The sequence below is a fragment of the Oncorhynchus kisutch genome, linkage group LG9, assembly GCF_002021735.2.
Source record: "Oncorhynchus kisutch isolate 150728-3 linkage group LG9, Okis_V2, whole genome shotgun sequence".
Lineage (NCBI taxonomy): Eukaryota > Metazoa > Chordata > Actinopteri > Salmoniformes > Salmonidae > Oncorhynchus > Oncorhynchus kisutch.
The window spans coordinates 27,860,290-27,887,334 of record NC_034182.2 but is presented as its reverse complement, the minus strand read 5'-3'; the positions used below and the strand labels follow the sequence as shown (position 1 = coordinate 27,887,334).

Genomic DNA, 27,045 nt, shown 5'->3' with positions numbered 1-27,045 from the left:
GAGAAAAAGCGAGGGGGAGGAGAAAGAGAGAGCGGGCAAAGAAGAGGGAGAGTGAGAGTAACGAGAGGGGTCTTGCATAGATAAAGTTGCTGGGGGAGTATGGAGTTCAGGGAGAGGACAGAACACTATGCAGAGGAGCCAAAGAGAGGAGCAGAACCAGAAGTAAGAGAGACGTCCTCTGACACACACACACACACACACACACACACACACAAGACACAGAGCGAGAGAAGTCAGTAAGTTGCTCAATGAAGAGATAACCAAACAGCACCTTAACGTGTGTGCGCTGTGTGTCTTTGCATGGAATGGCCTTCACAATAACAGTAATAACCTTGGATGGCCTCAGAGCTCAAGTACTTTTGATTGGTTTGTTTGTGTGGGCTCCCCGTGTCCTATGGTCCTTGGACAGCTTGCTAACACACTTGGTCCAGAGGACGAAGTGTTCTTGATGTAATGCACTGAAAATGCATGTCTGAAGTAACCATGTGGTTTTCCCCAGTGTGTGAGGCACTGTTGCTAATTGTGTGTGATCACAAAGAGGGATGGAAAGAGTATCCATTGTCTGTCAAAGGATACGTTTACAGCAGCACATAGCTACACAGGTCTACGGATGTTACCGATGCCCTGTCAATCAAGCCCACTTTCGCTGGTGCGATGGACTTAATTGAATAGACACAAAAGAGAAATCCCCGCTCATCTGGCACTCCAGCCAGGCTTAAGCAAACACTGAAAGTGTTTAAGAGATTTTAAATAGTATTTTAACCCATGTGTGACACACACCCGCATCAGATTAAGTCATAGGGAAGGCACACATTTTGACACACCCCAGGATAGGTTGTCACAGGTAGAACATGGACATTATACATACAGTGTCACTCAACTACACGCTGTCACGTATGCACAAACACACTTATAAAAACATAAAAACACATTAAAAAAAGTCACAAGCGACATCGCTTGTGTCAAGATTACATACACAAAGCGGTCAGACAGAGGCGGAGACACACACACACACACACACACACACACACACACACACACACACACACACACACACACACACACACACACACACACAGAGAGAGAATGAACCTAAATGAAATGAGAACAGCCAGATATTAAGAGTCGTCAATCCATGCTGTAATAACAATATGCTGACTAACTGAAAAAATGTTTTAATTCAACGATTTATTTTTTTCATTGAACTTCTATTTAATTCAGGAAAATCTCACTGAACATAAATAACATATTTTCCAAAGGAGACATGACCAACATGCCACTATAAAACACTGTAAAACTCTGACAAGACCTACAGCTGATCAGCGAGCCTGTACCGGCTGCCTTAGAAAAGACAGGCAGGAACAACAGAAGCTGAACCGGTCACTTCATACACCCGCTATCTCTAACATATTCTATGGAAGATATGGATGCCCCTAAAAAAGAGGATTTTCTGACAAGCTGATATCGAAGACGCTTCCTCAGTTATAATGTATTAGACAAAACAGATATATATGACCAAGAGGGAAGGTTTAACAGGACGTAATTGAGCTCCAGGAATTCTCTCCTTCCAGAAACAAATTTTATTATCTGACAAGCCATCTAGAACAGGTATGCCTTATATTTACAGTGCCGTTGGAAAGTATTCAGACCCCATGACTTTTTCCAAATTTTGTTACGTTACAGCCTCATTCTAAAATTGATCAAATATTTTTTTCCCTCATCAATATACACACAATACCCCATAATGACGAAGCAAAAACAGGTGTTGGGAATTTTTTGCTAATTTATTTACATAAATAGTCAAACACTTTCACTCACTGCTTTGTTGAAGCATCTTTGGCAGCGATTACAGCCTCGAGTCTCATTGGGTATGACGCTACAAGCTTGGCACACCTGTATTTGGGGAGTTTCTCCCATTGTTCTCTGCAGATCCTCTCAAGCTCTGTCAGGTTGGATGGGGAGCGTCGCTGCACAGCTATTTTCAGGTCACTCCAAAGATGTTTGATCGGGTTCAAGTACAGGCTCTGGCTGGGCCACTCAAGGGTATTCAGAGACTTGTCTCGAAGCCACTCCTGCATTGTCTTGGCTGTGTGCTTAGGATTGTTGTCCTGTTGGAAGGTGAACCTTCACCCCAGTCTGAGGTCCTGAGTGCTCTGGAGCAGGTTTTCATCAAGGATCTCTCTGTACTTTGCTCCGTTCATCTTCCTCTCGGTCCTGCATAGTCTCCCAGTCCCTGCCGATTAAAAACATCCCCACAACATGATGCTGCCACCACCACCATGCTTCACCATAGGTGTAGGTTCTCCCATCTCCACAGAGGAACTCTGGAGCTCTGTCACCATCGGGTACTTGTTAATCTCCCTGACCAAGGCCCTTCTCCCCTTATTGCTCTTGGTGGTTCCAAACTTCTACCATTTAAGAATGATGGAGGCCGCTGTGTTCTTGGGGACCTTCAATGCTACAGAAATGTTTTGGTACCCCTCCCCAGATCTGTGCCTCGACACAATCCTGTCTCGGAGCATTACAGACAATTCCTTCGAACTCATAGCTTGGTTTTTGCTCTAACATGCACTGTCAACTGTGTGACCTTATGTAGACAGGTGTGTGTCTTTCCAAATCATGTCCAATCAATTGAATTTACCAACGGTGAACTCCAATCAAGTTGTAGAAACATCTCAAGGATGATCAATGGAAACAGGATGCACCTGAGCTTAATTTCAAGTCTCATAACAAAGGGTGTGAATAATTATGTAAATAAAGTATTTCTGTTTCTATTTTTAATACATTTGCAAAAATTTCTATAAACCTGTGTTTGCATTGTCATTATGGGGTATTATGTGTAGATTAATGAGGAAAAATATTTATTTCATCAATTTTACAATAAGGCTATAATGTAACAAAATGTGGAAAAAGTCAAGGGGTCTGAATAATTTAGAATACTTTATTATATGGAAATGATGCTTCATCGTTACAGGTATCATAGAAACATAGTGCACATTATATTGCAAAGAAATACTGTCAAAAGGCTTATTTCAGTCTTACCTTTGTCATGCACAGAGAATATTTTCAGTTCACAGTCATACTCTCACAGACAGAACCCATGTTAGTTCATTTTAGAGCTGTTAATGTGAAGGGGCGCTTCTCGTCAGTATAGTTCCCCTTATGATAGGCATCGATTCACAATAGGCTTTACAGCGAAAGCATACCATGCGATTGTCTGAGGACAGCGCCCCACATTAACATATTTTTGAACCAGCACAGGCTTCATAAAATCACAAATAGCGATGAAATAAATCACTTACTTTTGAAGATCTTCCTCTGTTTGCAATCCCAAGGGACCCAGCTACAACATGAATGGTTGTTTTGTTAGATAAAATTCTTCTTTATATCCCAAAAGGTCTGTTTAGTTGGCGCCATCGATTTCAGTAATCCACTCGTTCAACATGCAGACAAAGGAGTCCAAAAAGCTACCGCTAAACATCATCCAAACAAGTCAAATGACGTTTCTATTTAATCCTCAGGTACACTAAAATGTAAATAAACTATAATATTTCATACGGAAAATAGTATGTTCAATAGGAAAGTAAAACTAGTAAGCGCGCGCCCTCTTCCTCGCGCTCCAAAAGACTGATATTGTTCCGGTGCTGTCTTCACTAAAACTCAAAATTCTTGCTAGTTTTTCAAGAAAAAAGTTTGAAACCTTGAATAAAGACTGCTGACATGTAGTGGAAGCCATAGGAATTGCAATCTGGGAGCTGGAATTATGCTCTTTGCATTGTAAGAGCATGGAACCTAAAAATAAACCCATTCAGGTTGGTTTTTCTTTGGAGTTTCGCCTGCCATATCAATTCTGTTATAGTCTCAGATGTTACTTTAACAGTTTTAGAAACTTCAAAGTATTTTCTATCCAATGCTACCAATTATATGCATATATCTGGGCCTGAGTAACAGGCAGTTTTCTTTGGACACGCCAGTCAGGCGGAAATTCAGGAAACTAGACCCTATCTTAACATGGTGGCCAGAAACGGCAAGCAAGAGGTTTAATTTACTAACGCTGGCCTGTGTGTGTGTGTGTGTGTGTATGTGTGTGTGTGTGCGCATGCGTGTGTCGGTATACAGCACCACTAGATCCCACAGCCACCTACACACTGGCTTCTGGCATAAACACTGACACAGAATCGCACCTGGCTAACACACACACACACACACTGCTGGCTGGTGTCAGGGCCTCCTTGGCAGTAGCTAGGTGTAATGACCTAAACTGTGTCCTCACCTCATGTCCCCTGACCCCTACGACCATAACGTTAACCCTTCTAGCTCCACACTTTCTGAATACTATGTACAGTGCCTTCAGAAAGTATTCACACCATTTCACTGTTTCCATATTTTTTGTCTTACAAAGTGGGATTAATTGTCATGAGCAAAAAAAATCTCACATTTTTAAAAGAATAAAATGAATATATCTTGATTAGATAAGTATTCAACCCCCTGAGTCAATACATGTTAGAATCACCTTTGGCAGCGATTACAGCTATGAGTCTTTCTGGGTAAGTTTCTAAGAGCTTTGCACAACTGAATTGCACAATATTTGCCCATTATTCTTTAAACTATTCTTCAAGCTCTGTCAAGTTGGTTGTTGATCATTGCTAGACAGCCATTTTCAAATCTTGTCATAGATTAAGTCAAAACTGTAACCAGGCCAATCAGGAACATTCAATGTCATCTTCGTAAGCAACTCCAGTGTATATTTGGACTTGGTAATTGTCCAGCTGAAAGATACATTTGTCTCCCAGCGCCTGTTGGAAAGTAAACCAAGTTTTCCTCTAGGATTTTGCCTGTTCTTAGCTCTATTCGGTTTATTTTTATCCTAAAGAAACACTCCCTAGTCCTTGACGAAGACAAGGATACTCATAACAGTATGCAACCACCACCATGCTTGAAACTATGAAGAGTGGTACTCAGTGATGTGTTGGATTTGCCTCAAACACAACACTTTGCATTCAGGATTTTTTTTTTGCACTATTTCTTTAGTGCCTTATTGCGAACAGGATGCATGTTTTGGAATCTTTTTTATTGTGTACAAGCTTCCTACTTTTCACTCTGTCATTTATGGCAGTATTGTGGAGTAACTACAATGTTGTTGATCCATATTCAGTTATCTCCTATCACTGCCATTCAACTCTGTAGCTGTTTTAAAATCGATTTTGGCCTCATGGTGAAATCCCTGAATGGTTTCCTTCCTCTCTGGCAACTGAGTTAGGATGAGCGCCTGTGTCTTTGTCGTGACTGGGTGAGTATTGATACACCATCCAAAGTGTAATTAATAACGGAACCATTCTTTCTCTATAGACACCAATAGAATGAGAGGACTTTGTAACATCATGTTCTAACTACTGAAATGAGCAGACATTCTCTTCGCTGTTCCCCCCCTCTCCTCTCTCAATCCCCATCTTTTTCTCTCTCAATCCCGGTCTCCTCGTTTTCTCTCTCACCCTCAGTATGCCAGAGAGAGTGTGTTGGTTCCAGGGGCAGAGTTACCACAAGCTGAAGAGGGCATGTCTGCAGCGGGGCAAGCTCTTCAAGGATCCCCTCTTTCCCCCATCCGCACTGTCACTCTTCTACAAACGAGCCCCACCCCCTGGACTCACATGGAAAAGACCACGGGTGAGCGGATCGGGGATGGGACGGAGGGGGAAGGTGGGGGAGAGAGAGATGGAGTGAGGCAGTGAAAGAGTGGACGAGGGTGAGACGAGGGTGAGACGAGGGTGAGAGATAGAAGTGGAAAACAGAGGTAAAATCATACACAGACAAAAAGACCAAAAAAACCACACAAAAAAAAATGAAGAAAAAGAGAGAGAAGCGGCACCAGAACAGAATTTTTCATCAAAATCAATCACTTGCTTTCTCTCTTCCTCTACAACCACACACACACGCACTTTAGAACGTCTGGACTCCCCTTTGTGCCCTTTCCCAGGAGGCACCCGTTTAAGTCCCCAGTCTAATTCTAGTCGTCCACTCAGCAGGTTTTACTCCAGACATAGTTCATTAAAGCCTTTCTAACAGACCAGAGGCATCAGGACAGTGTAACCCAACACCAACGGGAGTGTGTGTGGCGCGTGTTGCAGATTTGGACCTGAATATGACCAGGGTTTCAGTGTGTGTTTATACGTAAAAGCATCACCTGATGATTTAAATAGCATGTGTTTGTGATGACGAGTGGAGAAGGGCTGTGTAGTGGTGGTGTAGCTTCAAGGGTGGCTGTTTATTGGACATCAGGTCGTGGTTGTAGTCTTTCTTAAGTATACATAGAAGATATACAAAAAAACAAAAACAATATGAGGAACGAAATGTTCCTATAGGAGGTCAGATTTTTGTTGTTGGCTGCATTAATCGATAGAATAGTGGACTGCACAGGTATTCTCTTTGCTCACTGGAGTGTGGGGGGGGCTAACCACAAAGGGTTAATGGGATTGTGTTCCTAATGCTCTGCACAGGTAATTTAAGCCTGCATCCAACAGGAGTCGAATGATAGGATGACATCTGTCACCTCACTTTGCAGTGAGACATACGCACTTGGACTCCTGTATACACACAAACGCACACACACACTTGCACACACTCTCACCAGCATTCATGCACGTGTACACCACACACACACATGGACAAGACGCTTGGACACTCTGAATTTCCTTCCTCAGCTATCATAACTGTTATAAAATCCGTTCAGCATCATATTTCATACAGTACTTAGCTTGAACATGATGTCATCTAAGGGGAAATTGAGTTCATAACTTTTCTAGAGTTACACGTTTACAGGTTGTGACCTGTGTGTGTAGTAGTGCGTTTGTGTGTGTGTGTGATAGTGTTTAACTACTGGAAGTCCCCACAAGATTAGGAAACAAACAAAACATTTACCAACTGGGGACATTTTGTTAGTCACCACAAGGTCAAATGCTATTTCTAGGGGGTTTAGGGTTAAGGTTAGAATTAGTGTTAAGGTTAGAATTACGTTAAGTGTTAGGGACACTTCTACACCTGCATTGCTTGCTGTTTGGGGATTTAGGCTGGGTTTCTGTACAGCACTTGAGCACACTGAGATATCAGCTGATGTACGAAGGGCTATATAAATACATTTGATTTGATTTGGACAGGACCTAGGGTTAGGTTTCGGGTTAGGGTTAGGAGCTGTGTTTAGGGTTAGGGTTAAGGTTAGGTTTTTGGTTTAAGGTTAGGGTTAGGGTAAGAGTACGGGTTAGGTTTAGGATTATGAGCATAGACTGGATTGACACTTGTCCTGACAAAAACACTGACACCATGTCAAGATAAACTATATTGAATAGGCTTACTGTACTGTACTCTACTGTATGTTGCACCCAATTTACTGCTGATCTTGGAGTATGCATATGTTAACTTGTTATTGTGTATCTGTATTGAGTCTCTCTCTCTCTCTCTCTCTCTCTCTCTCAGGAACTGTGTAAGGACCCTCGTCTCTTTGTGGACAGGATCAGCACATGGGACCTGCACCAAGGCAGCTTAGGTAACTGCTGGATGGTGGCAGCCACTTCCTGTCTGGCCTCGGAGCCATCGCTGTGGAAGAAGGTGAGGGGTCAAAGGGCAGAGGCCAAATCCCGATAGGTCACGTTCAGTGATTTACTTCCTGGTCACTGATTTCATATTCATTTTACTGAAGAAGTCTTAACGATATGTTTCTTATAGCTGAATCAGACATGTTAGTGCTGGGCTGGAATAAAAGCCTGCACACTCCGTATCTCTGAACAACCAGGAAGCTGGCCGCCTCTGTACTAACACATTCAAGTACCCCAAAACCTTTGTTCAATTTGATTGGTCTAAACCACCAGGTGATTCCTGATCACGTGGAACAGGAGTGGAAGCCCAAGCGTCCGGACCTGTACGCTGGAATCTTCCACTTCCGCTTCTGGCGGCTTGGCCGCTGGACAGACGTGGTGGTGGACGACCTCCTTCCGGTCAGCGAGGACGGAACGCTGCTCTTCTGCCGCTCAGCCACGCCACAGGAGTTCTGGAGCAGCCTTCTGGAGAAGGCCTACGCCAAGTGAGACTTTACACTGTACTAAAGCCAAGACACAGCTGAGAGATTAGATTTCAGGTTGGCTAGGAGGAGGCTTGTTAATCACTCAATCAGTATTCATTTATTGTCCCAAATGCACAGAGTAATTTTAGATATAATGAATACAGTATCCACCACACAGTATACACTACACAGTATCCACCACACAGTATACACCACACAGTGTACACCACACAGTGTACACTACACAGTATCCACCACACAGTATTCACCACAGTGTACACCACACAGTGTACACCACACAGTGTACACCACAGTGACCACACTTGACCAAATAAACTAGTAGCTAGTCAACATTCTTTCCTTATCCTCACCCATTTAACATTTCTTCAGTCTTCCAACCCTTTCCTCCCCTCTTCCTCTTCCCCAGGTTGAATGGCTGCTATGAGGCATTAGAAGGCGGTAACACGGCGGAGGCCCTCATAGACTTCACAGGGGGGGTGTCGGAGCCCCTATGCCTGGACAGGGAGGCCCTCACCCTGCACCCCGACCAGAGGAGGGCGCTGTTCCAGACCCTGGCCAAGGCCCACGGATGCAAAGCCCTCATCACCTGCTCCATACGGGTTAGTGACCAATACACTTTTCCCTGCATAACCACAGTCCTAGGATCAGCTTACCCTTCTCTCCACAGCGTAACAGTAACCATGTGTGGGGAAGATTTTCAATTGACCTTAGATCAGCGAATTAGTACTGAGGCCTCAAAATGTAGGCTTGTGCCAACCTGCCCTAGATGTGATATGAACGTGTGCATTCAGGGTGGTAATGAATGGTTTGGGATTGGGCCAGAGAGCTTCTATGAATGTTGTCCTACCAGAGAGATCACCTCTACCTACTGTACAGTATAGAGAGACAGGTGGCTACATAGTGGCTGTGTTGGGCACAGTCCAGCATTAACAATACTAATGCTTACATTTACTGTAGTACAGAATGCGTTAGAATGGCACTGAATGCTATCTATCCTGTCACGCCTCTTTCAGTCCTTTCACTCCAGACACATGCCTCTATTGATTAATGATCTGTATTGTTCATTGTGTGTTGTAGTATACTGCAAGATTCCAATTATGCACATCAGGGTTGCCTTCATAGAGTGCCTGTGGTGTGTATTGGTATTAGCGTATCTGTATTGAGTCTCTCTCTCACTCTCTCTACAGCCAGCGGAGGGAGAGAGAGTAGAGTCGGTGCTAGACTGTGGTCTGGTGCGGGGCCATGCCTACGGTATCACCGCGGTGAGGAAGGTGTGCCTGGGGAAGCGGTCACTGCTGCCTGGCCGTTGTAGCGGGACGTCCCGTCTCGGCATGGTGCGCATGAGGAACCCCTGGGGTACAGCCGACTTTACCGGGCCCTGGAGTCAGGGGTGAGGGGGAACGGTTACTGCTGTTCTAGTCTATCAGGATACGGTACAGTCAACAAAGAGCTATAGGTCAAGGGTTGTCCCTTTTGGGTAATGTCAAAAATCAGGAACGGACTAGAAACAAGGTTTTGTCTATTTGGTTCATTGACATAGAGCTCTTTTGCGCCCCCTTCAGGTCTCAGCAGTGGAAGCAGGTTGGTCGTGCCGAGAGGGAGAAGATGGGCCTCATTGTCAGAGATGTGGGAGAGTTCTGGTAAAGACATATAGTAAAATAAGCATCACTCTTTTGACAGAAAACAATGCTCAATGCATTAAACAAGTCACTACAAATACACTACAATTCCTGTTGAAAAACTAAAAAGATACTTTTTCACCTCCCCTTCCCTCAGGATGGAGTTTGAGGATTTCTGCCGCTACTTCACAGATGTGGTGGTGTGTCGTCTGGTAGAACGAGCCCTGCTGTGGCCCAACACCCACTGGAGAGAGGTTCGCTGCCATGGGGAGTGGGTCCCATCCCCCAACACTACCGGGGCAACCCCCGCCACCCTCCTCCCCTGCCGCCAGGCATCCAACCTCGGGAAGAACACAGCCAAGCCTGGGGAGGTGAATCAGACTCCGCGAGGGGACCGGAAGGAGGCAAGATTGGGGAAGAGACGGAGAAGTGGAGGAGGAGAAGGAGGAGGCGGTGGAGGGAGAGAGAAGGTGGCTGTAGCGAAGAAGGGGGGGGAGAAGAAGACAAAGAGGAAGGAGGAGAGTGTGAAGAAGGAGGGAGAGGTGGTTGGACGGTGGGATAAACACATGGATAAGAGGAGTAGGTGTGGAGGATGCATCAACCACAAAGACACCTTTCTACACAACCCCCAGGTGAGTGTACCCTATATATTTCTACACAACAACCAGGTGATCCTACACTATAGCTAGGTTTATGCCCATAGCAACTGGTTAAATGTTTCCAGGGCAAGGTTCAGTCCACTCAGAGTCTGTTTGGTAATGACCAGTAGTTACATTCTGACGGTAGTGATAAACATATTATTTATGTTCACAGAACTACACTCAGTATGATAGTATAGTATCTCATTATATAGTATGCTTATACCTCAAGCATGTAAATAATTTGTGTTGCTATAACTGTAAGGACTCAACATGTACTATTTTGGCAACTGCTGCAATCTTAATGGTGTAGAAATAGACCTGTGAAAGCCTATTCAGAGGGGTGCAGTTGGGAAACAACTGACACTAAGCTATATTAGTGTTACTGCTATTCTAGGGACGCTCTGCCTCCCTTCTGCCCCCCCCCCCTTCTGTCTCTTATCCCACCTCTCCCACTACAGTTCATGTTTGAGGTGCAGGGAAAGGAGGATGAGGTGTTGATCTGTCTGCAGCAGGAGGACAGGAGGATAAAGAGGAAGGATGGAGGAGGAGCGAATCTGCCCATCGGCTTTGAGGTGCTGAGGGTGAGTCACAGGCAATGTTCCCTCTAAGCTGGAAGCGTGCCATGCAGAAGAAATATTAGCCTGCGCAGAGAAGCACGAGATTGAACTTCCCTGTTAGGTAACACTATCAATATTTCCCTTTACTGTGGGAATTGTGATTGAATCAATGCAACATACCGAAACAAAACAAACTGCGCAAGATTTAATATACAAAAATAATTATGGAAGAGATTTTGTTGTAGGCACAACGCATCAGAATAGGATTCTACAGGCACGACTCAGGCTCGTACTCTACACAGGCCGGTGTGCCATAACCAATCACAGCTTCAGTAGGCCTACATGCAAATAGACCATTGCCATATATGGATCTGTGCCATTCATATTGAACTGGACTGTTTTTACAGCATGAGCAGTCCTGAGTAGATGCGCTTGTTTTTAGATCAAAGTGAGAACTACATGTAGCAACGTCTGCACATTTGTACATTTGTTCATATCCTTTGCTAGGTACCGAGTTATTAGCCCAGTTATAGATCCTTTGTAGTCAGCAATGGAGCCTGATTGCTTCATACAAGAGCACAAAACCTCTGCAATTCTAGACATCTTTGAAAAGCAAGTCAAGTAAGAGCTTTTTTTGTCTTAATGGGGCAGTGTCGTAATTTGAGATAGGCAAAGGGTAACATAATTTGTCTGATTCTCTGTAATAATGGTATGGGAATAATAATTCATTTTATTTTGTGAAGTGGTTTCTTGCATCAAACAACACAACAACATTTTCAGTCACCTCCTTGTCTGAAGGACAAGTGGATAAACAGATTAATGTCAAGCCCTGCATGTTTTCTTTAAAAGTTTCATGAAATGTAGGCTTACATTGAACACCACACATTGGCTTCTACTGTGGGCTGAACGATAGAACAGCTATTTCCATTTTTGTTTTGGGTGGTAGGCCACTCTGGTATGCCTACATTACGATCAAATAGCCACAGCAGCCTACTTGACCACTGTTAAAATTACCTTAAAGTGGGTACAGCCTCAGTGTTCACAGTAAACATGCGGCGGAAGTTTCATCGAATTTTCACAATGTTCAAGTTTGCGCTCAGCAGACCGTAGAATGCTATAGTACACCCAAGGTGTGTGTGTGTGTGTGTGTGTGTGTGTGTGTGTGTGTGTGTGTGTGTGTGTGTGTGTGTGTGTGTGTGTGTGTGTGTGTGTGTGTGTGTGTGTGTGTGTGTGTGTGTGTGTGTGTGTGTGTGGACGTGTTTAACTATTCTTGTGGGGACCATATGGATTCTTTAGACACTCAGAACAGTGAAAAAAATGCATGCTGAGGGAAAATAGAGCCACTCTACAAAGTATTACTAACCCAAACACAGTGGGGAACAATGGGCTAAGGATTTATAAAATAATGATTATATTAATAATGATAATGCTATTATTATTTTCAATGAAGTTCTGATTTAATCTCTTCAGTGTTTGTTGAAAAAACTCCAATCAGGTCTCTAGCTAGCTAAGTCAAGCTTTGGCTAGGTAATCAGAAGCTAGATAAAAGCACCTGCCATTCAACTGTATTAGGGCAAACATTTTGAGTGACAGTGGAATCAACCAATCACATTTTGACTTAATGGGTGGGACCGTTTTTATAAAAACGTATGGAAACTTCTGCCTTCTTGAAGGCCAACAGGTCACTGCGCAATAGCGAGCAGTAGTTTTCCCACCTTCTAGCTAGCTAGCTTTCGTTGTCTGCTAGTTTGCAGCGGCTGCAGCAGGTGTTATCAAAGAAGATGTTGTTGCTAATTTGTTAGCTTCTCCTTTTTCAAGAATACGTTTCAACAAGAAGTTTTAAAAAATCTGACAAGCAACCATTTTTGGCCATTTTCAATTTTTCATAACTTAGAATGTTTGGAAATTACGTACAGTATACTAAGACATTTGTGAAAATAATATAGTAATATAGAGTGGGAAAGTGGCCTTGCATTTGAACAATTAATAGACATTGGCATTAATAAAACCGAATAAAAACATCTGTCTTGTCCAGGACCAGAGTATACACAGACCGGTGTGCTATAGCCATTCATAGCTACATTAAGCCTTAATACAGACAATCCATTTGCCACACGGGCTTGCCATCATTCACTTAGAACTGGACTGTGTGTTTACAGGAAGTTGCACAGTGCAACTTTAGATCATTAGAACACATTCGCCAAAAGCCACAAAATACACCTGAATGTATTTCTGAAAACATGTAAACACCACGGGAGTCCTCCTACATTTGGAAACTTTACAATCCTATTGATCAAACAACCATGAAAAGATAGGCTCTCTCTCCATCAGTTATGCACATCAACAACAACATGATCAACATCTAATGCTAGCCTGAGCAAGATGAGCTAAAAATCTAATGAAGGAACTTTAGATAAACTCTCTCAAACTTTTTCAGCTAGTTGGGCATCAAAATTGCATTGATAAACAATGGGGAATTGTAGCCTCCTCGTCCTTCTGTAGCTTGCCTGCCAATACATGCTTGTCCCAACCAAGCATCCAAGCTAACTGGCTAAAGTTGGCTAGCTTGCTAGCTAGCTAACGTTACTTCTAGACACAAATGAGAGAACCTCACTGACCATTTTACTCGCCGTAGCAGAGCTGGATAGGATGTTTACATGTCAACTAGAGCATTCTTGACTAAGTATTACTTTTTTTGCTTACATTTACTGACACTTTCAGTTTGTGTTGCTCATTTGTAAATTCCTCAGTTGTTCTACGCTATGGCACACTCAGACGAGAGTGCTCTAAAATTGGAGTAGATAGCCAGAGTGAATTTGCGAACGCAAGAGATATGTTAACTGGATAACAGTTGTTCAAGTTCTTGCTGGCTAACCAAATGACACCTGCATCTCTAGCTGTGTATAGCCACTGAAAAAAGAAATGAGGGGTACAAATCAGTCACTCACCTACTCCATGACATGACATCCTCCTAGCACCTGGCTAGCTAGCTAGGCTCTGTGTTTTTAGCATTCCCAGCCTTGGTTACATTCGTCTGTTTTTGTCATTGCAACTGTTGTCATTGCAACTGAAACAGTGCATCCCGAATAGAGGCAGCAAAAAATGTACCAGGCCAGCTGTGGTTTACAACCTGATAGCAATATTTTTTGGACTATCAAGAAATGTATTGGTGAATTATATTAATCATTCATTGAACTTCATCCATCTTTTCTGCCAACAATGCCTTAGTGTATGTCATGGAAGGTTGAGTCAAATATAACCTATTTTTAAAACCTCTTATGAAGTTGGTTGTGTAGCATAAACAGGAAATTAGATATTTGTTACTGATGTTATGATTGTCAGTTTGTTTAATATCTGCAAAGTAGTTAAAACGCTGTCAGTTACACTTTAAACTTTAGGTCACTGGTTACTTTGTGTGCTAAACATGAAATGTATTTTGCAATGGGAAGTAATAGTTGTACATTTCGATTGATAAATGCTTAATGGTTGTGCTTTTGTATTCTTATCATTAGGATTTACTGGCTTCGTATGTCCGAGTTTATGGACTGCTTATCTTTTAACAGCATGCTGTGTGTGTGAGTGGTGTTAGTGGTGCCTGGAGAAGTGGGTATACTCTAATTTTGACAAAAGTTCCCAAAGCCCTGCCCAGCGTAAGAAAGGCACCTCGTGTGAAAAAAATAATGTTTTCCTATGTTTTTCAATAAGTTGTCATATATCTTTATCAGATTTTCACTCTCAAAATTACATTTCTTTTTGTATAGAACAAAGACAACATTTGATGGTCTAAGTCCACAACAGTCTACGCCCCTGATGCTAACAGCACATGATGACAATTGCGCATTACAAATAGTCTACTAACCAAGACTTCGGATGAAACTTTTTCAATACCTGGTTTGTATACCCATTGGTAGATATCATAAGTTGAAATGTCTTTCCTACCCTACCAGCTATCGATGTGATTCTTTGTGAGCTACTACATGCCAAAACCAGTTGAGAACTCCACACTCTTTCTGCCTGCAGATGATATTCCCCTGGATCTAGACTGTGTGCGGCGGGCATGTGAATATATTTCACGTGCTTTGCGATTGTGTAGACTACTTTGTGCATGATTTCTCTAATTGTACTGCCTAATTGATAAGTCGTATCCCAGGTAGAAAAAAATGGTTTCGTAAAGTTTTTTTTAGGTGTTGGATTGGTTGACTAAACATTCTGAATGCATTCAGATAAACGTTCAGTTTTGGTTAAAGTGTAGGGGGACAGATTATGTTTTGTAAACATTTGTCATAGGTGTCATCAACATCAACAACATTGGCATTAGTGTCATTTACAACATTGGCTATTAGTTCTCTTTTAAACTTGAATGAACAGCCAAACGTTGGTAATAGGTGTATTTTACTACTTTTAGTAAAGTACTACTTTACTATTTTATTACTATTTCCCTTCTTTTTACCACTGGACACATTTAATCAAATCGCTGGAGTTACAAAATGTCCTCTTTAGTCAAAAAGCATTCAGGACAAATCTGTGCTTGTTCTCCTTCTCTCTCCTGGGCTTCTGTCTCTTGGACTTTCGTCTCTCTCCATTATTTCAGGTGCTGTCATCTGAAACAAGGTAACCTGAGTGTTAAAACTCCTCACTGGACCAATAACATTTATTTGAGGGGCACAGTTAACTCGTGCTCTCTCACACCATTTGGGCACACAGATCTCTTTCTGTTTATCGGTGACTCTGTCACAAAGCCTGGAGTGGTGGGTGCGGAGTCAAGCAGAGAGTAGAGGACAATGCGGACACTGGACTTTATTACGGCCTCCAAATTAAACGGCCAAAACAACAGGCGAATAATCAAAAATGGTCCAACCCAACACAGGGCACAAACAGACAGGAACACTACACGCAACAACCTCGACTAACAGAAAACAAGCCCGCACACTAACAGGCGGGCCTAACAGGCTTAAATAGTCCTGAATCAAAACAAAATAAGAGACAGGTGCAACCAATAAGACATAACAAACAGAAAAGGAAAAGGGGATCGGTGGCAGCTAGTAGACCGGCGGCGCCGAGCGCCGAGCGCCACCTGAACAGGCAGGGGAGCCACCTTCGGTGGGAGTCGTGACAGACTCTCTTTTCTCTGGAGACAGATGTGTCAATTTTGACAAGTAACGTTATAGAATAAGAAAGTTACCTAGCATTATGGGATAGTGGTGAAGTAAACAAACATGGCTGTACCCACGAAGTGCGTACGTGGCAAACGTTGGAATAAGTTTCAAATACATTTATTTATAAATGTTTATTTTGAAACCTACTGAAAACGTTCATAAACGTTGGCCAGGAGTTCCTTTTCGTACGTGTCAAACAGTTTAAAATCCCAACCTATTGGCTATGTTGGAATAGGTTTCAAATACATTTATTTTGAGACATAAATTTTGAAACCTCCTGACAACGTCTAGAAACGTTGGCCAAGAGTTCTCTTTCATACGTGTCAAACAGTACCAAATTGAGGAGCACGTGATGCCGCGGAGCTAAGCAGACGTTGACAAACCAAGCTCTTCAAAGTTCTTCCATTATTACCTAAATAACAACGTTGAAACAATATTCTAACATCGGCTGATAAATTGTCAAGTACTTACCTTCCCAAAGAGCCTTGGACCTCCGGCCGAGAGGCAAGAAGAACGACCTAAACGTAGTTGATTCCCAAGATAACACTACAGCTAGCAAGATTAGCATTAGCCCTCATAACTCAGACGACAGTTCCAGACTGTTGCTCTCGGCCTCTTGCGAGCCTGCCGACAGGCTTGCTACTCTCCTCCAGGAAATCAGGATGGTAACAAAGGTCTTTCTCTGAAAATTGACAAGAAATCGGCTGAACTCCATTCTTCCATTGACGACCTGAAATCCTCCATGAATGATCTCCTTTTGAGAACGACTGAGATTGAGTTGTGCATTAGCACAGTTGAAGATACCATTACTCGACATGACCAGGTTCTGATACAACTGTAGAAGGACAATGCCTACCTGAAAAACAAGGTAGACCAGATGGAGAACCAGAGCAGACATAGCAATATCTGTGTGGTGGGATTGAAAGAGGACAGCGAGGGCCATGACCCGGTCTGTTTCTTCACTCATTGGATCCCGGATGTCCTAAGCATAATCAACTTCACCAAGCCATTGGAAATCGAATGCGCCCACAGAACATCCGCCCCCGAAACCCCGGGCCAGATGAGCCCCCACGAGCTGGCCTGATCAGGTTCCTCCGTTTCCAGGACAGAGAGAAGATACTGCAACTCGCAAGAGCCAAAGGGTACATCACCATCGATGGCAAGAGGGTCAGCCATTTCCCGGATATGAGCGCGGATCTCGCCAGATGTCGCAAGCAGTTCAGACCTGCCGCCAAAGCACTGAAGGAGAAGAACCTCACCGGCTACCTCATCCACCCTGCGCAGATGAAAGTTCAGTACAAAGGCCGAAGCCATCTCTTCAACACACCGGGAGAAGTGTTCACTTTTCTCAAAGAACTGAACCGGGTCTGAATCAGGATGGTCTCTCTGGGGTATACAGTTTGTTTGTTTTTTCTTTTCCGTGCTGTCCTGGGACTGAACTGCTGATCTCTTCTTGGAATTTGGATCCATTTACCCCGCTATCCGGTCACTATAATTGATTTGTACATTTTCAACTAACCGTTTTTTTCCCGGGGTGAGTCCTATTACATTTACAGGAGAGTATATTTTGGTTTAGTCAATATCCACTGGGCGAAGCAAATTAGTGGGCTTAGGCCCACTGCTTCCCCCCCCCCCATTTATGTTTCTCCTCTCCTGAAAAAGACTCAGCAGCCCTTACTGTGGGCAGTAGATATTCAGCCATAAACGTCTATTCACAACGTTTGTTTTCAACTTAGAGAGCTCGCAGGTTTTAGTTTACGCCAAAGTTTAGCTAGTAAGAGCAAGATGGATAGCGAGCAACAACGTATCTCTACAAGTGTATTCATGTTTGATTGTTGGGATTGTGGTTTTAGTCTTTTTTTTTTTTTCTATGTTTATTGTTTTTTCCTTCCTAAAGAGACACATAGGTCACTTCAGTGTTCAAACTAAAGTTGAATATATATAAGAGATTACATATAAGAGATTTCCATTTGGTTATATATTTTAAACCCAACCTATGCTTAATCCACTAAAATATGTCACATTCAACTTTACAACAGCCCGATTAAGAGGAAAAGAGTCTTTACATACCGTAAGAAATTAAAGGCTGACATTGTGTTTTTACAGGAAACACATCTTACAGCCAGTGAACACAAGGAATTGAAGAGGGAATGGGTAGGACCATTTTTTGCGTCCTCTTTTAACTCCAAAGCAAGAGGAACTGCAATTTTACTGCAAAAGTAGACACATCCCCTTCTGCATCAACAACACCATCTCTGATCCCTCGGGCAGGTTTTTTTTTGGTGTAGGGGCATACATTTTCGGAGTCTTGGACCCTATTGAATATTTATGCTCCTAACTTCGATGATCATATTTTTATTCAGAATGTCTTCCTTCAGGTCGCTCAAGCACCACCAGGATGGCTATTGGCTGGAGGAGATTTAAATGTTTGTTTAGATACATTTCTTGATAGGTCCTCTGATAAACCCTCACTTCTTACCAAAGCCGGCAAGCTCACCATGTCATTCATGAAAGATCTTAATTTGCTAGACATCTGGAGACAGTTGCACTCACAGGATAGGGACTACTCTTTTTATTCACACCCACACAACACACACACACGCATAGATAACTTTTTACTATCGACCCAACTGTTTCATAGAGTGTTAGATATCAAGTATGACCCCAGATTGCTTAGTGACCATTATCCTCTGGTATTATCAATCTCCATTCCTACCAAGGAGCATATAGATGGAGACTAAATTCTACACTCCTGAAGCAACCTGAATTTTGTGCATTCATCAAAGAGCAGATCAATATTTTTACTTTGACAAACAGCCCCTCCGCTCCTGACAGTTTCATTCTTTGGGACACATTGAAAGCCTATCTGAGGGGACAGATCATTTCCTATACTAAAGGGATGAAGAAAAACACGGTGCGGAACTGAATGCCCTTGAATCTGAAATCTCTGAGCTAGAGAAAACCTACCAAAGAGGCCCGACTAAATATCTATACAAGCTTTTGATAAATAAAAAACTGAAATATAATACTCTGAACACATAGCAGGCTGAGAGGGCCATCACTAAATCAAATCAGCGTTACTACGAGCTTGGAGAGAAAGCACACAAAGTATTGGCATGGCAACTGAATGCAGAGGAAAGTAGAGGACAATTAATGCTATAGAAACTCTTACTAATGAGATATCTTTCGACTCTACTGAAATGAATGATACTTTTAAGAAATAACACGAAGACCTCTACACTTCCCAATCAAGCGATGATCTATCAGAGATCAACTCCTTTCTCTCCTCTCTCAACCTCCCATGCCTGTCAGAGGAAGACCGAGAGCGCCTGAGTGAACAGTTCTCAGTTCCTGAATTGTTGGAGGCCATTAAATCCTTACCTTCTAATAAATCACCTGGGGAGGATGGCTTCCATCCAGAGTTCTATAAAGTATTTAGGGAGCTGTTGGTCCCCTACCTTATGGAGGTACTTAAAAAAGCCAGGGAAGACAACTGCTTTACAGAGTCTTTCTCTCAAGCAGTGATTACTGCAATTCACAAGAAAGGGAAAAACCTGCTAAAGTGCGCCTCCTATATAGACCATTCTCTCTCCTGAACACAGATTGTAAACTGGTCACCAAGATGCTATCTAAGAGAGTGGAGTCATGTCTTCCCCTGTTGGTCAAACCGGATCAGACTGGCTTCATAATTAATAGATTGTCCTCCCATAATCTCAGAAAGTTCTTTGATATAATTCACCTTGCTAACAAAAACAAAATACCTAGTGTCGCAGTCTCCCTCGATGCTGAAAAGGCCTTTGATAGGGTTGAATGGCCATACCTCTTTCGCGTCTTGTAAAAGTTTGGTTTAGGTACAGTGTTGGTAAGTTTGATAAAATCACTCTACAAATTACTTCCTCCTCTTTCCCTCTCTATAGGGGCAATAGACAAGGTTGCCTAATTATCCCCCAACTCTTTGCCCTCGTCTTTGGCTATGCCGGATTAAGTGATGTGACATGCTATTCTATAAAATTATTTATCCGTAATTAATATCACCTGATTGAGCTAATCATGAAAATGTAATTAACGAGAGAGTTGGGCACCATGAAATAATATTTGTAGAGCTGTTATCTTCTGAATAATCTCTTAAAGACCTAGTAATATTTTACATCAATAGCAGTCAATATCAATCGTTAAGTTATAAATTCTTGGTTATCTGCACGAACCCTGGCTAACAATCTGCATCAGCAATACAAAATTGGGTTTAATCATTTATTTACTAAATACCTAACTAATCACACAGAATTACACATAATTAAATCATAACTTGATTACAAATTACGTCATAAAGGAAAACATCCCTAGCGGGCAGAACAGATATGACAGCTTGTTACACAAAGGAAAAGGGCTGGGTTTGAGTGAAAGAGCGAGAAGATTGAGGAACAAAGGGAGAAGCTGTGCTATCGTAAATACAGTATCTCATGCATTCTAAATTACCGCCCATTTGGAAAAGGAAAATGCAATAAACATTTACTCTGAGCTGCGCTTCGGTAGGTTGGTGGTAGATGGAAGGCCGTGTTGCCCACCCGTGTCCTATGTCCTTTGAAGAATGTCTCTGCTGGTAAATTGAATACGTTGTAGTAACGCCGTTTTGTGGTAGACGGGATACTCTGTCTGTTCCTTCCTAACCTGCATTTGCAGCTGCGGTTGCTAACTCAACGGCTAGGAGGTATCACTTCTGTAGTGAATAATAGTTCAAAGTTCCTACCATTCGCAACCAAAGCTCACACTGATGTTGGCTTCATTCTGTAGTTCTTATCTGAACCATTCTGACATCGGACCGTCGTCCTACATCCTCGGAACAGGAAGTTATATTGTCGTCAAGGGCTTATATAGGAAGGGAGAGGAGGGCGTGTTTGAAAAGTTTTATATCCCATGTCCCTTCACAGGGCGGGCCACTGATTGAGCAGCCCTATCTTATGAAAATCCAAATCTCTCATTTTAGAAGTTAAAATCACATTTCATCCCATCACAAATAATTTCATATTCAAACATTTAAATTGAACAACAATTCCATGTGAATCCGATAACTTTGATGTGTAGACTTTCCACTGTAGAGTTTATGTCATCTTATCATTGATGAGAATGTCTTAGATGAAAACCGAACTGACATCATATTCATTAAGTACCACCGCATATGTTCAATTGGTCGCATTACCAGAATATAGTTCATTTCCCCCAACCTCTGATGTTCCCCAAATCTCTATGTTAACCAAGGGTTTTGCAAAAGTAACCTCAGTAGGGTAGAGAGAGGAAAAAGGGGGGAAGAGGTATTTATGACTGTCATAAACCTAACCCCCAGGCCAACGTCATGACACCATCGAACCGTTGACTGAGGCTATTAGAACGTGCCCTGACATACATGGCTTTGAGGTGGGCCCCCATACCCATAAATTATCACTCTTTGCGGACGACCTTATCTTATTTCTAACAAACCCAGAACAATCCCTCTCTCACTTGCAGATCCTACTACAGTGTTATAGTTCTTTCTCTGGATATAAGGTCAATTTTGATAAAAGCGAAATCTTACCATTGTCTGTCTTTGACCACCATACCATCAAGCACAAGTTTCCTTTTAGATGGTCGCCTATGGCTTTACATATTTGGGTATAATGGTGGATGGTAACCTGAAGAACCTCTATAAACTCAATCTGGCCAGCTTGTTGCAAAAGGTGGAGGGTGACCTTTGTAAATGGATGGACTTGCCTCTCACTCTACTGGGTAGAATCAATGTAATTAAAATGAAAGTCCTGCCCAGATTTCGATATTTGTTTCAATCTCTCCCTATCCCTGTGCCCGCAGCATTATTTTCCTCTCTCGACAAGCTGACCAGACAGTTTATCTGGCACAGCAAAACCCCTAGGGTTGGCCTGGATAAACTGACCCTTGATTATGGTCAAGGGGACTTAAACCTGCCCAATTTTAGAATGTACTACTGGGCTGCACAGTCTAGGTTTCCAAAGGGTCCCAGAGATAATATGAAATGTCGTTTTGTTAGATAAAATCCTTATTCATATCCTAAAAAGGTCCATATAGCATGCACGATCGATTTTGTATTTCCACTCGTTCAATTTGCATAGAAAGGAATCTGTGAAAATATAACCCTAAACGTTGTTTCAACCAGTCAAATTACGCTCGTATTTATTCCTCAGAGATCCTAGAAGTAACCAGACTTCACTAAATCATTAGGAGTGTAGTATATCCTATAGGACACCAAATTTGGTCAGAGAGCGACGCCTTCATGGAGCGATGATGACGCAGGTGGTCTTCACTTGTTTGACTGTAACTTTGTCTAATAAGCACCAATCGGGGTCAAACAAAGCTTGCTAGATATCCAAGGAGCTGGGGTTTACAGGAGTATGCGGACCCCGTATCTGTCGCAAAATGTTGCTGCTGACCTTGTGCGGCAGCAGGGCTTTTCCGTTTGGACAATAATATGGAGAGTTATGAGATAGAGTTATTTATGAAAACTGGGTGTTTTGCAAATGTTGAACTTACAATATAGCTACTAATACTGGAAAAGCATTAAGCATTAAGCATTTCCCAATCGAAATGTACAACTATTACTTCCCATTGCAAAATACATTTCATGTTTAGCACACAAAGTAACCAGTGACCTAAAGTTTAAAGTGTAACTGACAGCATTTTAACTACTTTGCAGATATTAAACAAACTGACAATCATAACATCAGTAACAAATATCTAATTTCCTGTTTATGCTACACAACCAACTTCATAAGAGGTTTTAAAAATAGGTTATATTTGAATCAACCTTCCATGACGTACACTAAGGCATTGTTGGCAGAAAAGATGGATGCAGTTCAATGAATGATTAATACAATTCACCAATACATTTCTTGATAGTCCAAAAAATATTGCTATCAGATTGTAAACCACAGCTGGCCTGGTACATTGTTTGCTGCCTCCATTCGGGAAGCAAGTACAGGGAGTGAATTTAATAAATAATGGAACATTGAACGAAACAAGAAACACGAATAGCGTACAGACAGGAAACACAGAAACAGAGTCAGTAATGCCCGGGGAAAGATCCAAAGGGAGTGACAGATATAGGGGAAGTAATCAGAAAGGTGATGCGCCGAGACCGGGAGCAGGAGTAGATTTGACAGTAGACATCATGAAAAACTACAAATCCCTGCAAGCTCCTGCAAATCATCTTTAGCTGACACCTTTGCTAACAGGTATTGTAAACTTGCACAAGACAGTTCACAGAAATGTCCATGTAATTTTTTTTGCCAATAAATTTTTTACTAAGGCATCAGTCAAACACACTGTTACGATTAACTAGGAGTGGTGGGTGGAATCAGGCGCAGAGAGCAGGGTTCTGTCGTTTATCAAATTTATTTCACCGGTGCAACAAAACGATCACGCCAACACACAGGGCGCATATAAGTTGCCAGTCCAAACAACAGGACAAAATAGACCGGAGAATAAAGATACGAAAATAAATCACACCATCAACCACAGAGTAACAATTAACAAGCCCGCACAAATACCCAGCGGGCCTAGTGCCCTTAAATACCCTACAAACAAACCCTAATACAAAACAGGTGTACCCAATTAACCAATAACCAAAACAAACGGAAAGGGAATCGATGGCAGCTAATAGGCCGGCGACGACGACCGCCGAGCCCCGCCCGAACAGGAAGAGGCACCCTCTTCGGCGAGGTTCGTGACACACACCTACTCATTCAAGGGTTTTTCATTATTTTACTATTTCCTACATTGTAGAATAATAGTGAAATAACTATGAAATAACACATGGAATTATGTAGTAACCAAAAAAGTGCTGATAAACAAATCAAAATATATTTTATATTTAAGATTCTTCAATGTAGCCACCCTTTGCCTTGATGACAGATTTGCACACTCTTGCATTCCAGGTGACTACCTCAGAAAGCTGGTTGAGAGAATGCCAAGAGTGTGCAAAGCTGTCATCAAGGCAAATGGTGGCTGCTTTGAAGAATCTCAAATATAAAACATATTTTGATTAAACACTTTTTTGGTTACTACATGATTCCATGTGTTATTTCAGTTTTGATGTCTTCACTATTATTCTACAATGTAGAAAATAGGAAAAATAAAGAAAAACCCTTGAATGAGTAGGTGTGTCCAAACGTTTGACTGGTACTGTGCACGTAGCTAACATTAGATAGTTAATCCAGAGATTATTACCTTTGCCTCTATTCGGCAGTCTCGTCCGGATCATCAAGGCATTTGTAGTTCTTTATGATAGCCACGTTAGCAGCTAATGTAAAAGATATGCAAAACTCCAAACAAAAGAAAGATGGGAAGCACTGCTAAGGTACACAATAGTAGATTTTGGTAGACAGAAGGGGCTCTTTGGTAAAAGGGGTAAATTGGTCATCAAAAAGAAAGGAGGACCAAGGTACTCTTCATGTAATTAAAATGCCTTTATCTGTATGGCATGTTCAATGGATACAAAGTTTATAAACTACATGTGTGTGTGCGTATGTCATATTTACTGTGCGTTTACCCGCATATTAATTCACCCTCCTCCATTGTTAACAGGTGGAGGTGAACCGTCTAAGCCGTGTGCAGCGTGTGGTGGAGCAGGCTGCAAGCTCTGTGTACATGGACTCCCGTAGCGTTGCCCTGCGAGTGACCCTGGTCCCCGGCCGCTACGCCCTCCTCCCCACCACCTTTCAACCTAGGGCCACCGGACGCTTTCTGCTACGCCTCTTCTCACATTCACACCTCAGACTCAGGTCAGGGGGAATGGTGTGAATGTTAAGAATGAAGGAATGGAACGTATGTTAGGAAAGAAGGTGTAATGTCAAGTGTGTGTGTGAGATTCCCTGTGCATTTAGCATGTCAGCACTATATAATGATTGATAACATTACTGTCTATCATTCTTCCTCTTTACTACTTTTATTCTCTCTCCCTATATATATATAGTGAGTTGAGACAGGAGTTGCCTGCTCTGTCAGTGTGGCAGTGTTGTCTCCCCCAGTCCAGTGTCGTGACCACCGTCCACCTGCGCCGAGCTTGCGGACTCAGCCAGCCCAAACAGACAGGTAGTGTTACCTCACTCATTATTAACGTTATCATAACATACATTATCATGCTATACATTATCATAATATACAGTACATAAAAAAATAGATGATCATAAAATACACTATCGTGACATTATTATAAACATACATTATCATAACATAAATTATTGTGACATATATTATTGAAACAGATTATTATGACATGTATTATCATAACATGCATTATCATGCTAAACCTTATAATATACATTATCACAGCAAACATTGTTGACAAATTATTATAACAAACATTTTTTATTTATGATATACATTATCTCAACAACAACAAAATTGTGGCATACATTGTCGCAACGAACATTAGTATGACATACATTACCATAACATACATTACCATCCCACGGAATTGTGGCTCATACCAGTAACTGACCACATCAAGTCTCATTGTATACAAACCTCGATATCCATCTTTCCAAAGAATATGAGACGAAGTCTGACAACACAAGAGTAATTGTCTATGCATGGTGTCTGTATCTGTGTTGTGTAGCACCAGATGTGTATGCTGTGATCTGCTGTGAAGACGACACCATAAGAACACGAGTGTTCAAGGAGGATGGAAATCCAGAGTTCAATATGAGGGCCATTTTCTACAGGAGATACCCAGATGCACACATCAGCATTAAGGTTAGAAACACACACACACACAGCTCACAAGGATGATACAGTACCGAGGGCTAGTAGTACTGAGGGCAAATAGTTTTGAGAGAAAATAGTATTGAGGGCGAATACCACTGAGGGCGAATGTGTGTGTGTGTGTGTGTGTGTGTGTGTGTTTAGTTGTGGAACCGTGGTCTACTTTGGGACACTCTATTAGGAGGGGCTCGACTCCAGACCGGCGACAGCGAGAGAGAGCGGAGCCAGGGGATTGACCTGCAGGGCGGCCAATCACATTCAGGATACCAGGGATGCATCTATGTGGAAACCTCATCCAGCAAATGCCTGACAGACTTGTGACAGACAGCTGTGGCTTGTCCCACCCACTATACAACCATGGCAATCACTGCTTTTCTGGATGAAGCAGCGGATTTGAATGAGGATGGATCCAATTCAATAGCTTTGAAGGAAAATAGACATTTGTCTTCGGCTTCCATGAATTACAAAGACAAATACCTCTTTGAATGAAATGTTATGAGAACTCGGAACCACTGCGTTAAGGAACAGAAAAGCACAGTGATCTGTTTGTTGTTCACTACTAGTGCAGAGGAGATCATAAAATCATAAAAATATCCCCTAACGTTACATCTCTGCTGGCCAGACCATGTAAGAGTACAACATTATCCAAAAAAACAACAACATTTAAACTGTAAAAAGACATTGATTACCAGCTGCCAAGGTTATCTAAGGATTATACATCATATGTAGGTCTACTCTTTTTTTATGTGTCATGAAAGGTGCATAATTTTTGGAAAAACATTTTGATCAATTAAAATGTCATTTTCCTCTACAAACTGACCATTATATAGATGTTTTATTTCACCTTAATATGGTATGCTATATTTTCAAATATTTATTTTAAAAAGAAACATATTTCAACGTGGGATTTTGTTTTTTGAATTAATGTGAACAGGAGTATACCCTAACCTGTCTCTTCTAGCCGTATTCACAATCAACTATCAGGTTTCAGGTATGACCCAGATGCAGACAGTGTCGATGAAACAAAAGTTTATTTCTAGTCCAGGGGCAGGCAAACGACAGGTCAACGGCAGGCAGAGGTCAGTAATCCAGCGAGGGTACAAAAGGTCCAGAATGGCAGGAAGACTCAGGGTCAGGGCAGGGAGGGTTCAGTAATCCAGAGGGTGCAAAAGGTCCAGAACGGCAGGAAGACTCAGGGTCAGGGCAGGCAGGGGTCAATAATCCAGTGAGGTG

At 42.2% G+C, this 27,045-nt stretch overlaps 1 protein-coding gene across 1 annotated transcript; it reads left to right on the top strand.

Annotated features, from left to right (window-relative positions):
• On the top strand, positions 1–27,045 carry LOC109896498 (calpain-5-like). Its single transcript, XM_031832302.1, has 13 exons — positions 1–162; positions 5,499–5,664; positions 7,468–7,599; positions 7,860–8,071; positions 8,478–8,670; positions 9,259–9,461; positions 9,634–9,711; positions 9,848–10,322; positions 10,790–10,912; positions 24,634–24,830; positions 25,022–25,140; positions 25,667–25,803; positions 25,957–27,045. The coding sequence occupies exons 1-13, from the start codon at positions 128–130 to the stop codon at positions 26,131–26,133; spliced, it is 2,247 nt and encodes a 748-aa protein (XP_031688162.1). The 5' UTR covers positions 1–127; the 3' UTR covers positions 26,134–27,045.